We start from the raw sequence: 12,416 nt of genomic DNA, 5'->3' as shown, positions 1-12,416 counted from the left end.
TCCACGAGTGTTCGGACGTTCCATGGGCATTCCCGAGGCCTTCCCGAGCTTCCACGGGCATTCCCGAGGCGCAGGGAATCCCCAAGGGCAGGGCCTGCACCTAAACTGCTCACGTGAAACGTTCTTATCCCAAATTGAGAACCTTGTTCCTGTTTAAGTCCATCTACGTGCCCCGGGCTTGTCWGTATGAGGAAACGAGCCAGGAGAGGGGCTGCAGTGTGAGTTATTGGCAGGGTTGGGTCATTGATGTTGACTGTTATTGATGGGGCTGCCCAGAGATGTGGCCTGGCGCTTTGCTTCCCCACCTYGGCTCATTCCTAAATTCCCCGGGTAGACGAATCCCTTGCTGTGCGGCGCTACCTGAGCAGCGTCGGGAGCTGCTCCACTGAAAAAGGGCTTTCAGGGAGACTCATGGCCAGCGACTGGAATCTGAAGAGTTCAGATGAGCTGTCTGGCTACGCAGCTACATGGGACGAGCACAGAGCTTCACTGGTATCTGAGGCACTGGGAGCTCCGCTCCCGTCCCATCCCATTCCATCCCATCTCTACGTTTGTGCCATCGGCTGCCTTAAAGGCTCCCCGTGACTGGCAGCTCCCTGGCAGGTCTCGTTGCCTCTAAAACAGGGCATCTTGGCGTCCTGCTAGCCAAACACTGGACGCTTCTAAAGCTGAGCCTAAGCTATTCCCAAGGGGGAGATCTTTGCTTATACAGAGCTCCAAATAGTGGGCGCGATGGCTTTCCAGCGGGGCTCCGCGTGCTGTGGGATGGCTCGTGGGCCTGTCTCTTGCGTGGCCCTCTGGTTCGCGTGTATTTGAAGTGTGCAGTAGAAGCAGCTTCTTTGGGAAGAATAAATAAATAAACACATTAATAAATAAATACAGTGGGGGATGAAGGAGCTGGACAGAGCTGTATTCCTGCGGGGATGGGAGCGTTTCCTCGCCGTGACACCCGAGCTCGGCGCTGCGGGGAGGACGGATCGTTTCCTCCGTGGCAGGAGGTGACGGTGAATCCCACTGGAGCCCGTGGAGGTCGTTTCCCGACGCGGCAGCGCTGGAAGCCCTGCCGCTGCCTGACATTTTCCTCTCCATTTGCCTTTTCAGCTGCCGGTGCCACGAATCCAACGCCGCCTCCTGTCCCTCTTCAACACTTGTGTTGCCTTGTGTTGTCTGAGCCGATTCCCTCTCCTTTTGTACAGCCCTTGGCCTGTTGGAATGAGGCGGGTGCARCACTAAAATTGCCAGGATACGGATGAAGGCTGGAGGTGATTTTTTTTCCCCTCACCAGAGGAGTTAATTAGGAAAAGGATCTCTGGGAGGAAGAAGCGCTTTCCATCATTACTTTATCTCTAGGCAGCTGCTCTAATCTCTCCGGGGATACAGTGCTTTCAAGCATCATATTCTCTCCGTTTCTTTTTAATGCTTTAATCTCTATGTAGTTCACCCACTTTTGCTCCCAAGCAGCGAGTCGGAGAGAGCTGGTGCTTAATGGGCTGGCTTGCGTGCGGGTGAGCGCGCGTGCGCGGCCCGTTTGGAGCTCAGTTAAATATGGTTTGGTTTTGATCAGTGTGGCCACGGGGTGCGTATCCCTAGGGATACGTTGAGGCTCTTTGTAGGAATTGCTCATCGGCCGCTTCTTGGTTAAAGGTAAAAAATGTAGCTGAACTGGGATATCGGCGGGTCCAAAGTTAGGATATCTGTATTTTTGGTGTTTGTGATTTGCAGACGGGACTGCAAAGAGCAGTGTCCCCTGAGGAAGAAGAGCTTGTTTTCACCTGCTGCGCTGTGGCAGAATGCGGGAAGCCTCATTTCTCATCCAGTGCGTGAATGAAGGGCTTCTGCTGGCTGCCTCTTCCCCAAACCAGAGGCGAATCCATGCTTTTTTAGGCCAACACATCCAACTCGTACCAGTTCTCCAGCTGCCGGTGTGGGAGGGGGATACATGCATGGCCTCAAGTAGGCYGTTCTTTATTTCCCTGCTGAAAGGGCAGACACCTCTAATAAAGGTGAGGCTTCAGCGCCAGCGAGGTTTGAGTTTGCACCGGGTCCGCAGCACCCATGGGTTGCTTGGCTCCGACTTTCTTGTTTGCCGCTCGTGACAGATCTGAACTCTCTTGGCCCTTTGCCTTTGGCAGTTGCAGTGAAATGCATTAAATAGTCACTGCCCACCAGGCACCACTCTTGGATCGCGCCCGYAGCCGAGGAGCGGCAGCGTGGCGGCTCGCTGTGAGATTTCACCCGCGCACACACCGCTTGGCGCCTCCTCGCCAAGCCTTTGCCTGAACGCAGCCTCTCCTGCTGCTCCTGAGCTCGGCCTGCCCGGCTTCCTGCGCGGATGTGGGGCTCCCGGCACCCTCCCTGGGCTCCGCAGGGATGTTGGAGCCGCGTTTCCCAGCGTCCAGCCACGCCGCTTCCAGCTCTGGGAAGGCAGGTGGCACTTGGATGCGTGGGAATGGATGGAGAGCAGCACGGCGGCCCTTGATGCTCAGCTGCACTGGAGGGATCCCGTGTTCTTCATCCTGCTGGGAYGGTCGGATCCCGCGTCCTGCTGGGGAGGGATCATGCTGGGATGGGCCAGGCGCTGCGGGGAGCAGGTACCCRTGAGATGCCGGTGACCGCGGCTGCCGCCGGTGCCACGCTGGTGCATCAGCAGGTAGGGGCAGCTCTTTGTGCCGGCAGATGCTCTGGAAGCACCGTGTGTTCCCTGTCCACATGGCGCCCAGGCCTTAAGGAGCCTGCCCAGCTCTGGGAGCAAGCGGGGGAGGCTCCCGGCAGGATGGGGAAGCAGGAGGAGGCCGCTAAGGCAGCCCCCCATTGCTAGGGCAGGGCCTTGGGGCGGCCTCCTCCTGAGCGGGAAGCGCCAGCTGCTCCGACCTGGTTCGAGGGGCTGCCGCCGGGATGCAGCCCGGAGAGCTGGCGCTGCCCAGCCTGGAGTGCGGGGACAGCCGGGACCCGGAGCTGCCAGAGCTGCCCCTGAGGGGAGATCCCGGAGCTGCCCCCCAGCAAGCTGGTGTTCCCGGGGAAGGCAGGACCTGCAAGAGGAGCCACGCTCTCCGGAAAGCCTGGCTGGCCTGGAGGGCCTTGGAAACTGCAGCAGCTTCCTCTCAACCTGCTGATTAAGAGTTTAAGCCCTCGGGCTTGAATGTTCTCAGTTGTGGTGTCTGAACCAGTGTGTTCTGTGTGTGCTACATCCCTTTCTTGGAGGTCTGTATTTATTTATTTATTTATTTATTTATTTATTTATTTTGCAGCAAGCCCTGCAGCCGTGCGTTTCGCAGGCTAGCAAAGCACCGGGAGCAAAAAGCCGTCCCTCTTACCCCATCGAAACGCGTTGCCTTTGAGCATCCTCTCAATGGGGGCAGGCAGGAGCGTGCGCAGGCAGCGCTCGCGCTGCGCTCCTGTTCCTCTGCCGTCGCCTCTCCCGGCAGCACCCTCCATGCACCTCCTCGCGGGTCCAAGGAGTCCTTCCTTACCCCTGTTTTTGTTTTCAGGAGGGATCTGCAGGACACRGCATGCAAGGGGAGCGCGCACAGCACCGTGTCAAGACGTTCTCAGTGGAAGTTTGTTGGGTAACCCAGAAAGGGAACCTCCTCACTCTGCTGCTGCGCTCCAGTAACAGGCACCACTGCTGCCCTCCGAGCATCAGAGCCAACCTGTTCCAGGTTGGAAATGAAATATTGATGCCTGCTCTTGATTTTCTGTCCTGACCAATTTCTAATCTCCACGTAATGACTTAGTTTCCTTAAGAGCCTTAGATGGAGGAGTTTGCCGTAAGCTTTTAAAATGTCTGGATAAAYGATATCGGGCAGTCCTTGTCTAACCCCCCCGGTTCTGCGGAACCGCCTTTAAAACCCTGGGGCAGAGGGGATGTCTCCCTCCTGCAAGCAGCTGTGCTCCCAGGCTCCCGTTTTCACCCCTCACATAGCTCCCTGCATCCTTTGAGCTCCAGCTGCTATTCCAGCCCCGTGCTGGGGCTGCAGTTTTCCAGGGATGCTATCGGCAGCGCTCCTTTCTGCAACCCAGAACTGGCGGATCTGGGCAGGCACATGGCCTGGGGCCTGGTCTGGGGAAGGGGCCGAGCATCTCTTTTCTTTTTTAGGGTATTTCTGTACAGATTTCACCAGGGACTGGATTCCGGGGGTCAGGAGTAGACATATCTGCTGCTGTACCCCACAGAAGTGACCAGGATGTTTCCATCCTTCCCCCTCTATTTGTCCTCTACGTCTTCTGCCTTGACCATCAGCCCCTAAAGCCCCCATAGAGAGTTTCCTCCCTCTCAATAAGAGAGTTCTTTTAAACTGGTGCCCCCTTATTTCACCTCCACTTAAATCCAGGATCCCAGCAGTACTTTCAGACAATTCCTCCTCCAGAGAGGTGGATGTCTTAATTATTCCGTTATTATTCCGGTGCTCAAGCAGGGTTTGCTTGTTGAACCCACTCCTCTTAATGCACGAGCAGAGGGGAYGTGTTGAACCCACTCCTCTCAGCAGCGACGTGGGAGTCAGACTGCAGCAAAGTCCTTGAGCATCTGCTTCTGCTTAAGCGCGCTTAAGCTGCTTTTTTCTTCTCCTCTTTAGAAAAAAAGAGAACTTTAAGGAGCTGCGTTGAGGGGCTTAAGGTGACAGATTTTAATGGCTACAATTCCTCCCTGAATGATCAGTGGGAGCCACGGGACAGTTCCGGCATGGAGAGGAGAGCCGCTAGCACCCCTGCCAGGGGGAAGGCCCTGGGGAAAAGCCGGCGCTCCAGTTTTGTGCTCTACTTTTTCAGCTGTCGGTGCGATTGTGCCTTAGCCGGGAGAAGCGCCGAGGGGAAAGGGCCTTGGGCAGACCCAGCCGCCGGGCGCTCGGGAGGAGCCGGCTCCAGGAGCGGGACCTGCAGCCCGCGTCCCGGGGCAAACCAGGTTGTGTGAAGGTAGGTCAGTGGCTCATTAGGAATGCTTAAAGAGATTTGTAGCCCACATGAACTCCTTGACATCCTGCCCTGACCTGGAGCTTCTTCTGACTTTTGCTCTCCAGCATCGGGGTTGGGCTTCCTTGTCCTGCAGAGTGGTTCCCGACTCCCCTCTCTAGGACATCAAGCTCGCTCCTGCACTGCCTTTGGGCTTCCCACCCAAATGTGTGGGATGTGGCCAGGGTATCCCAYGGGTCCCCCGTCTCGCCCTGCAGCAGGACAGTGAGAGGCGCACGCGGCCGCCCGGCTGCCCGTGCGCTGCGCGGGAGGCTCAAACAGAAACGCCATGTTTATTGTCCACAACCAGCTTTACAAAAGGACTTGTCCCGGGAACGCCACGTTCACAGGCACGCACACGCACAGGCACGCGGCAGGGCCCGTTTCACAAACAGTGCGAGCGAGCGAGCGGTTTGGAGCGGGGCAGGGGCGGGTTCGGCTCGGTCACGGGGTGCGCAAATCACGGTGCTGCCAGCTTCGCACGACGGCTGCGCTTCTCTCCTGCCCCCCGGCCGGGCTGAGCCGCCCCATGGCCCTCGTGTGGGGCGGTGTGGCCAGGAGCCGGGGAGAGGAGGGAAAGGCCAGGAGGACGATGCCAGAAATGCAGGTCTGGCCCCTCCGGCCGCCTCCCCGCTTCGCCTCCCCGCGAGCGGGTGGGACGCGCCAGCGCCTCGAGCTGTCACCTCGAGCCAGCACCTTGAGCCACCATCAGTGCAAAGCGGGACCGTGTTTGGGATGGGGGAGCAATGGAAGCTGGACACCACATGAGCAGCCATGAGAGCCCCAAAATAATCCACGCCCTTCACTAGTCTGCACACACACACGCGCACGTACACACACACGTATGTAGACGTCGGTGCCCATGCAGCAGGGAAACATCGTGTTATCAGGCACTCCACGGGGAAGAAGCCTCAGCTTGCCCTCGTCGTCCCTCTATCTGCGATCCTCCGCTTCACCCCGGCTCGGTGCTGCCCGGAGCCACCCGTGTCCCCTCCCTGCGTCCAGGGGGTCCAGGAGCAGCTCACAGCGGGGGGCAGAAGGAAGAGGCACAAGGAAAGCTCCAAAAGATGGGAACCGGTGGGGCTCCTTTGGCCAGGATCACGTTCCTTGCCCTCTTCGCCTGCCTTCACTTCAGTTAGGGGCTGTGCTGCCCTTGGAGCTGGACACCTTCCCCAAAGGTCTCCTGTGGGCACCGAGCGTCTCCTGCCACCCCACAGGTGCCTCGGTGGAAGCCCCGTGTCCTGCCCCTCCGGGCAGTGCTCTGCTCGTGCCTGGCCATGGGCAGCCCCCTTGCTCCTTCAAGGGCGGGAAGGGAGAAAAGGAAACTCCGAGCAAGCAGAGAAACTGGATCTTAGCCAAGAGGGGCCACGGGTACCAGAAAGTGCTGTGAGAAACAGCAGCATCTTGGCAGCAGCAGCTATTTCTCACAGCCTCGCATCCCTCTGCCTCCACAGCCCAACTCCCCTCAGGGCAGAAATGCCACTTATGGGCTCTGCAGGCACAGGAATAAATTTGGGAGGGGATCGGCCCTCCTGAAAACCTCCCTTGGCCTCCCTTCCGTGGCCTCCCCGGTGGGAGGAGGGCACCATGGCCCCAGGGCCCATCCCTCCTCAGCCAGGGGGGCAGAGACTCCCTTTTGCCCTCTGCATTAACCCGAAAGGCAACTGGGATTCTTTTCAAAACATGTTTTTCTCAAAACCTCAGTGACACCTTTCTAGCAGGCAGGATGAGTCAGGGTAAGTCCTTCCTCACAAACAGCCTGCCCCAAGACAAAGGGACCATCACCTGATCTCAAGGTGCCCTTAGGACASTCAGGCGAGCGGGCAGCCTTCCCACGGACGCTTTCCATTAGATAGGTACAACCCCAGCAAACAAGAGCTCCTTAATGGGATTGCCGCAGCTTTGCCACCCACGGCAGGAGCGGCCCCACCTGCTCTCCCCAGGGAAGGAAGCGATATCCACTCGAAAAACAGGAGAAGAGCTGATGGGGAAGGAAGGGAATGTGCCGAAGGCTTCTGTTGAGCAGCTCGCGGCCATGCCTTTAGGCTTATTTGAGTTACAGGCCGAAAAAAACACCTATCTCATATCATTACAAATAAATAAGTAAATAAATAAATGGCAGCTGTGGGGACGCTGGGGCCCAGGGATAGCACCCAGTTAGAAATAGAGCTTGGGGCATTTAAAAGCCTCCGGGTCCTGCTGAAGTCAAATAGAGAAAGGGAGTGAGTTACACCAACAACTGCAAATAAATAAATAGGCAGATAAATAAATAAATAGATAGATAAATAAGTAGATGGGGTTTCCCTAGCAGCCCAGCAGCAGTTACGTGCCCAGTTCCCGAGGTCTTCTGCTCCTTCACACCGCGGTCCTGATTTGCGACGGAAAGCGCTCCCCGTCTCCCGCAGCCAGCCAAGGCCTCCTCCTCACGGACCAGAACGTGCTGTTTTCTCCCTTAAAACGCCCCCGCTGCCAGAACAAACCTCCCCTTGGGCTCAAACGCCCCTGTTCCCGCTCCAGCCCCCGCTGCCAACGCCGCCGCTGCCCTCCCCGCAGGGCCGCGTTGCCAGCCCGGCCACTGAAGCGGCAGCGTCGCTGCCACCAAATACCCCAAGGCGAGGGAGGGCACTGGGGTGCCCCCAAGAGCAGCGTGGGCACCCCAGTGCCCGGGGCGGCCTGCGCGGGGGCGAGGAGCGAGGCGGGGGCACGAGGGAGGCCTGCCTGGGGCCTGCCGCCCGGGCCGGCCGCCGCYGGGATGGACGCGAGGGCCTCGCCTGGCTCCTCCCAAGGCCGGACGGGCTCCCGCGCCCACCGGGAGGCCGGCAGCTTCGGAGCTGGGGGTACCGGAGGGGACGGGGCCTCCAGCCGCCCCTTCCTTGGCGGGGGTGCGGACGGGGCAGGGGCGGCTGCCGTGCTGCTCGCGGCGGGTGCCGCTCACGCCTTCCTCCTCTCCTCGCACGCCGTGAAGCTCGCCTTGCCGGCGCCGCCGAACACCTCCACGGCCTGCTCCTCCCACTGGATCACGTTGCCTTGCAGGCGCACGGTGCAGTTGGCCATGGCCTGCACGTCCGCCGGCGCCAGCATGTGGTCCCAGATGCCAAAGTGCGCGATCTCCCCCACGAAGGCCTGCGTGGCGTCAAACCGGCCGCCCAGGGTGTCCTGCAGCGCAGGGGACGGAGCAGGAGAGAGGAGGCGGGGACGGGGAAAGAAGCAATTTGGGCAGAAGAAGCAGGGAGAGCAGAGGGAGGAGGACGAGGGGGCAGAAGGAGCGTGATGAGCGCACGTCTCTGCAGCATGGGCAGGAGCCCCTCACGTGAGCACGGAGGTGGCTGCTTGTGGCACCCCATGCCAGGAGCTCCTGCCCCCAAACCCCAGCCCCACTCCCCAGCTTGGGCCTCACAACCACAGAGCCTCCCGGGCTGCTGTCCCTGCGCCGGGGCTGCCCTGGAGCCCGCGGTGAAGGGCCAGCGTGACACTTACCTGCTCCTGGCCGAGGATGATCACCCCCTGGGGCTTGATGGCGTGCCAGGAGGCCAGGTTCTCGCTGGCACCGCGCTGCACRCCGTCCTGGTAGGCTGCCCACTTGCCGTCCCGGGTGGTCCACGCCACGCAGATGTGGTGCCAGGCTTTGTCCTTCAGGCTCAGGGGCAGCTGGGCAACCTGCAAGAGAACAGGCCACAGCAMTCAGGCGTGCAAAGCCTAGTGACACCAACACGTGCTGCTTCTCCCTCTCAAGCTCCTGCCATCACCCTGGACCATCTCCAAACCTCTACCCCTTCTCTCCCAGCTTCTGGGGACAACAGCAATGCAAACACCAGGGTCAGAGGGGCTCCCCGCAGAAGCACCCACTTCCCTCCAGGTTGCTTGTGATGAAGGCCCTGGCCTTCACCTGCAGGACCCCAGCAYTGCTGACCTTGTCATTGATGAGCAGCTCCAGGGGGTTGGTGCCCCACTCCAGCAGCACAATCTCRTTGGCCTGCCCTGGGACGGAGTAGGAGAAGGGGGTGCCGAGGCCACCTGTGGCCTTGGACTTCAGCCACATGCAGATGGTGAAGGCGTACAGCTCCGGCAGGGTCTTCTTCATGCGGGCATACATGTAGTTGTTCTGCACGGGGATGGTCACCTTGAAGGCGTCGGGAGGGCTGAAGGCTGGTGGCCCTGGGAGCCAAGAAGGAAGGACAATGAGTGCCCGCTGCTCAGGCTCAGGGTGGCCAAAGGGGGTGGTCCTGCAGACATGCACCATCACGAGGGGCCCCAGAGCTCGCAGTGAGCCCTGTGTGGCMCCTGGGAGGGCATGGGGGGCACACGGGTCCCAGGAAACGGGTCTTAACCGTGGGACTCACCATGCTCCAGCTCGGCAACCCGGTTCTGGAGGGAGTTCAGCTCCTTCTCGATGTCGTGCTGCTGCTGGCTGCGGTCGCTGTTGGCCGCCTGGCGCTCCTTCTGCAGCGTCAGGATCTTGGACAGCAGCTGCTCCTCCAGCTGCTCCATCTTGGTGTGGAGAGCATCTCGCATCAGCGATGGGGAGGTGGGTGCCGAGATGTTCGTCCGGCCTGGCAGATCCTGCTGCGCTTGGGCAACAGCAGGTGGACACCAAGAGAGGAGGAAGGAAGGAGGAAGAAAATTCAGCATAGTATCACTGGAAAAGTGTAAAAAATAAGACATTTCCAGGCAGAACAGCAACAGTGGGAGCCTTGCCAGGGCATTTTGGCATAACCAAGGGGGTCTTTCCCCAAGSTGCCTCCTTTATGAGCCAGACCCCAAAAGAGAGGGAAACAACCACTGCTCTGGGCACCGACGGGGTTTGTGTGCCCTTTCCTAAAAGGAGTTTGTGTTTGGGTGTCCTTTCTGGCTTCTCCTTGCTTCCCCATGTGGCCTTGGCGGTGTTGGTAGGACACGACGTGATGCCATCCCAGCCATCCGGAGGGGCGTGTGTCCCTCTCTGAGACTGCGAATGGAGGCAAAAACTCCCCAAAGGTCTGCGGAGCAAGGGAGAGGAAAGAAGCGCCTTCTTCTTTCTCCAGGCTGAGTCTAGGAGCACTGACGGTGTGAAACGGACATGCTCTGCTCCTCCAAACCATGACGGAGCCCACGGGGGTTTTGCAGGTACTCAGTGGCAGGCGCAGCTGGGACGAGCGCGCCCGTCCTGGGTAGCTGCTCCCGCACAGGCTGTGCCTCTTCGCACGGCTCTGGGCCCATGCCGGGCTGCCCAGCCTGCTCCCCAGCTCCCGAGGCTGCAGGCCTGCTTTGCACAGGGATTGCCTGCATCCATATTAAGTGCAGGTGACATCCCAGCAGTGACGAGACGGCTGCCGAGCACCCCTGCTCTCRTCCCCGCAGGGACGGGGTCACCTGGGGAGAGGGGACTGCCTCATGTTCTTCCACCAAAACTATGCAGAGAAGTTACATGGTGCCAAAAAAAAAGAAAGAAAAATCCCACATCAATGTGACAAGTCCTGCCTTCTACTATGAGCCTGGTCAAAAGTTTCTGGCTTTTTAACTTTCCTCTCCATGTCTCTTTCTTTTTTCCAGGATGACCTAATGTTACTSTATACAGAATACAAGGAGAGAACTGCCCCCCACCACGCACCTCCAAAGCTTTTCTGTTCACCATTAACCACAGAGGGAAGGGAAGGCAAGCAGAGCCAAGGAGGAGTGCAAATGTCCATGTCCTGCTTACGGAGGGCCTGTCCTCCCGGGTGAAAGCCAGGGGATGGCGAGGGCTGCGGCAGCATCCTGCCGCTGCAAAGGGGGCCTGCAGGGCCAAAGTGCCAGGGAGAAGGGCTGAGGGACCCGGCTGGCGTAAGAACAGATGGACCCAAACCAGCTAGGAGGACAGTGAGGCTGGGAAATAGGCAGCAGCTGCCAAGCATCGTAGAAGCACGAGGAGCTGGAAGAGCCTTCCAGCGGGATCAGCGAGGGCAAAGCCTTAGCCGCTTGTAAAACYGAGCACGACAGCTTTATGAGAGCGGTTGCATGGCCCGAAGCAGCCGGCATGAGGATCCAGGCACTCCAGGGACTCCTCCTCCACCTGCCTTTGTAAGTCATGTCAATACTCATCCTCACAGTTAAGAAAGCGAGATGGATGCTTCTGTCCTAAAATACTGTCTTCACTTCCCTACCTGTGGATCTCGCTATTTTGGCTTTTTCTCCCTGGTTAAAGAGCCGCTGCCTTCCAGAGCCGAGACGAGAGCAGAGTCCCGCTCCCAGGATATGCGGGCGCAGACCTGGGCCGCCTTCCCCTGGGGACGGCAAGCCCAGCTGCCCAACATCCACAGGGCTGCAGCGCACGGAGCTGCCGCGGGACACGGCTCCGCAGGATACAGGGCACRTGGGAACGCCAGCCCGGATTTCACATGCCATCCTCCCTCCGGAGCGGGAATCTTGCAGCCTGAAGCGGCGAGCAAAAGCCGGCTGTTCCCGCTGGGCTGCTCCGAGCCGCGCCAGGGCCTCCGTCACGAGGAACAGAATGTCTTTCAGGAGGAAAAAACGCTCGGCAAGCGCCGCCTTCCTCTGATGGCTCTGCCGAAGGCAGCGCCCGGAGCGCGGCGGGAAGGCGAGGCCCGTGTCAGAGCGGCGCAGGGAGGCTCCTCGTCACGCACACGAATTAGCGAGAAAACGCTCCCTCGGCAAAGCCAAGCCGCGGCGGGGACGGGGACACAAAGCTGCCCTTTAGTCATCGCCCTGCAGCGTGTCTGTCCCCTCCGAGGCAAAAGGCATTTTTAACGGCACCGGCCAGCAGGGAACCGCAAGCTTTTGAGAGCAGAGAGGCCGATTCGGGCCGCCCATTGCTGCCGCTGCGGCCTTGTTCCTCTTGCCCAGGAAAGCGCAGCGACGCGTCCAGCCCCAGTGCACGGACCCAGTCCCGATGCACGGGGGCTGCCGGCTCCATCCCCGCTCGCTTGCCCCCCGCGCCCCCGCTGTGCTGCTGCGCTGCCCGCGGGGCTTGCGCAGACCTCGCACAGCGGAGCAGACACCGCGGCGCTGGGGACRGGCCGCACGTTTGCAGAGCCTTTCCCACCCCGCCGGGGTCTCCAGCCCACGTCCCTGCTTTCATGCACAGCTCATCTGTTAATAAGAGGGAAAAAAGAAGCTCGGGGCTTTTGTCACTCTCGTTAGGCCCCAGTAGCCTGGCCTACATTACTCAATAGCGGCTTTTTCTTCTCTTGATTTTTCCCTTCTTCCAGCTCTTTGCTCTGCCTCTGCTTCCCCCTTACTTCTCCCTTTCCTTCCTTTGGCTTCCTTCACTCCTCTTCCTTTGGCTTCCTTCACTCCTCTTCCTTTCTACTTTCCCCATCCTTCCTTCCCGTGCGCTCACCGCCCCACATCCTCCAACTCCCCCTCACCCCTTCCCAGTGCCCTCCCCGCTGCCGTGCCCCCCAGCTCCGCACCCCACTTCGCCCTGTGCTCTCCCGGCTCGGGCGGGTGCTCAGCCCGGCCGCACCGCGAGGGCAGCCCGGCCCCAGGCTCCC

The 12,416-nt window shown here is 59.8% G+C and overlaps 1 protein-coding gene across 1 annotated transcript; it reads right to left on the bottom strand.

Moving 5' to 3' along the window:
- Positions 1-7,844: 7,844 nt before the first annotated feature.
- On the bottom strand, positions 7,845-9,776 carry NPTXR (neuronal pentraxin receptor). Its single transcript, XM_026039851.1, has 4 exons — positions 9,288-9,776; positions 8,858-9,102; positions 8,425-8,604; positions 7,845-8,103 (listed from the first exon to the last, which is right to left on the bottom strand). The coding sequence occupies exons 1-4, from the start codon at positions 9,607-9,609 to the stop codon at positions 7,879-7,881; spliced, it is 972 nt and encodes a 323-aa protein (XP_025895636.1). The 5' UTR covers positions 9,610-9,776; the 3' UTR covers positions 7,845-7,878.
- Positions 9,777-12,416: the final 2,640 nt, after the last annotated feature.

Source organism: Nothoprocta perdicaria, unplaced genomic scaffold, assembly GCF_003342845.1.
Source record: "Nothoprocta perdicaria isolate Ctin4 unplaced genomic scaffold, notPer1 scaffold_244, whole genome shotgun sequence".
Taxonomy (NCBI): Eukaryota; Metazoa; Chordata; class Aves; order Tinamiformes; family Tinamidae; genus Nothoprocta; species Nothoprocta perdicaria.
Note: the sequence above shows the minus strand (reverse complement) of the source record. Positions and strands in the feature narration are given on the sequence as shown.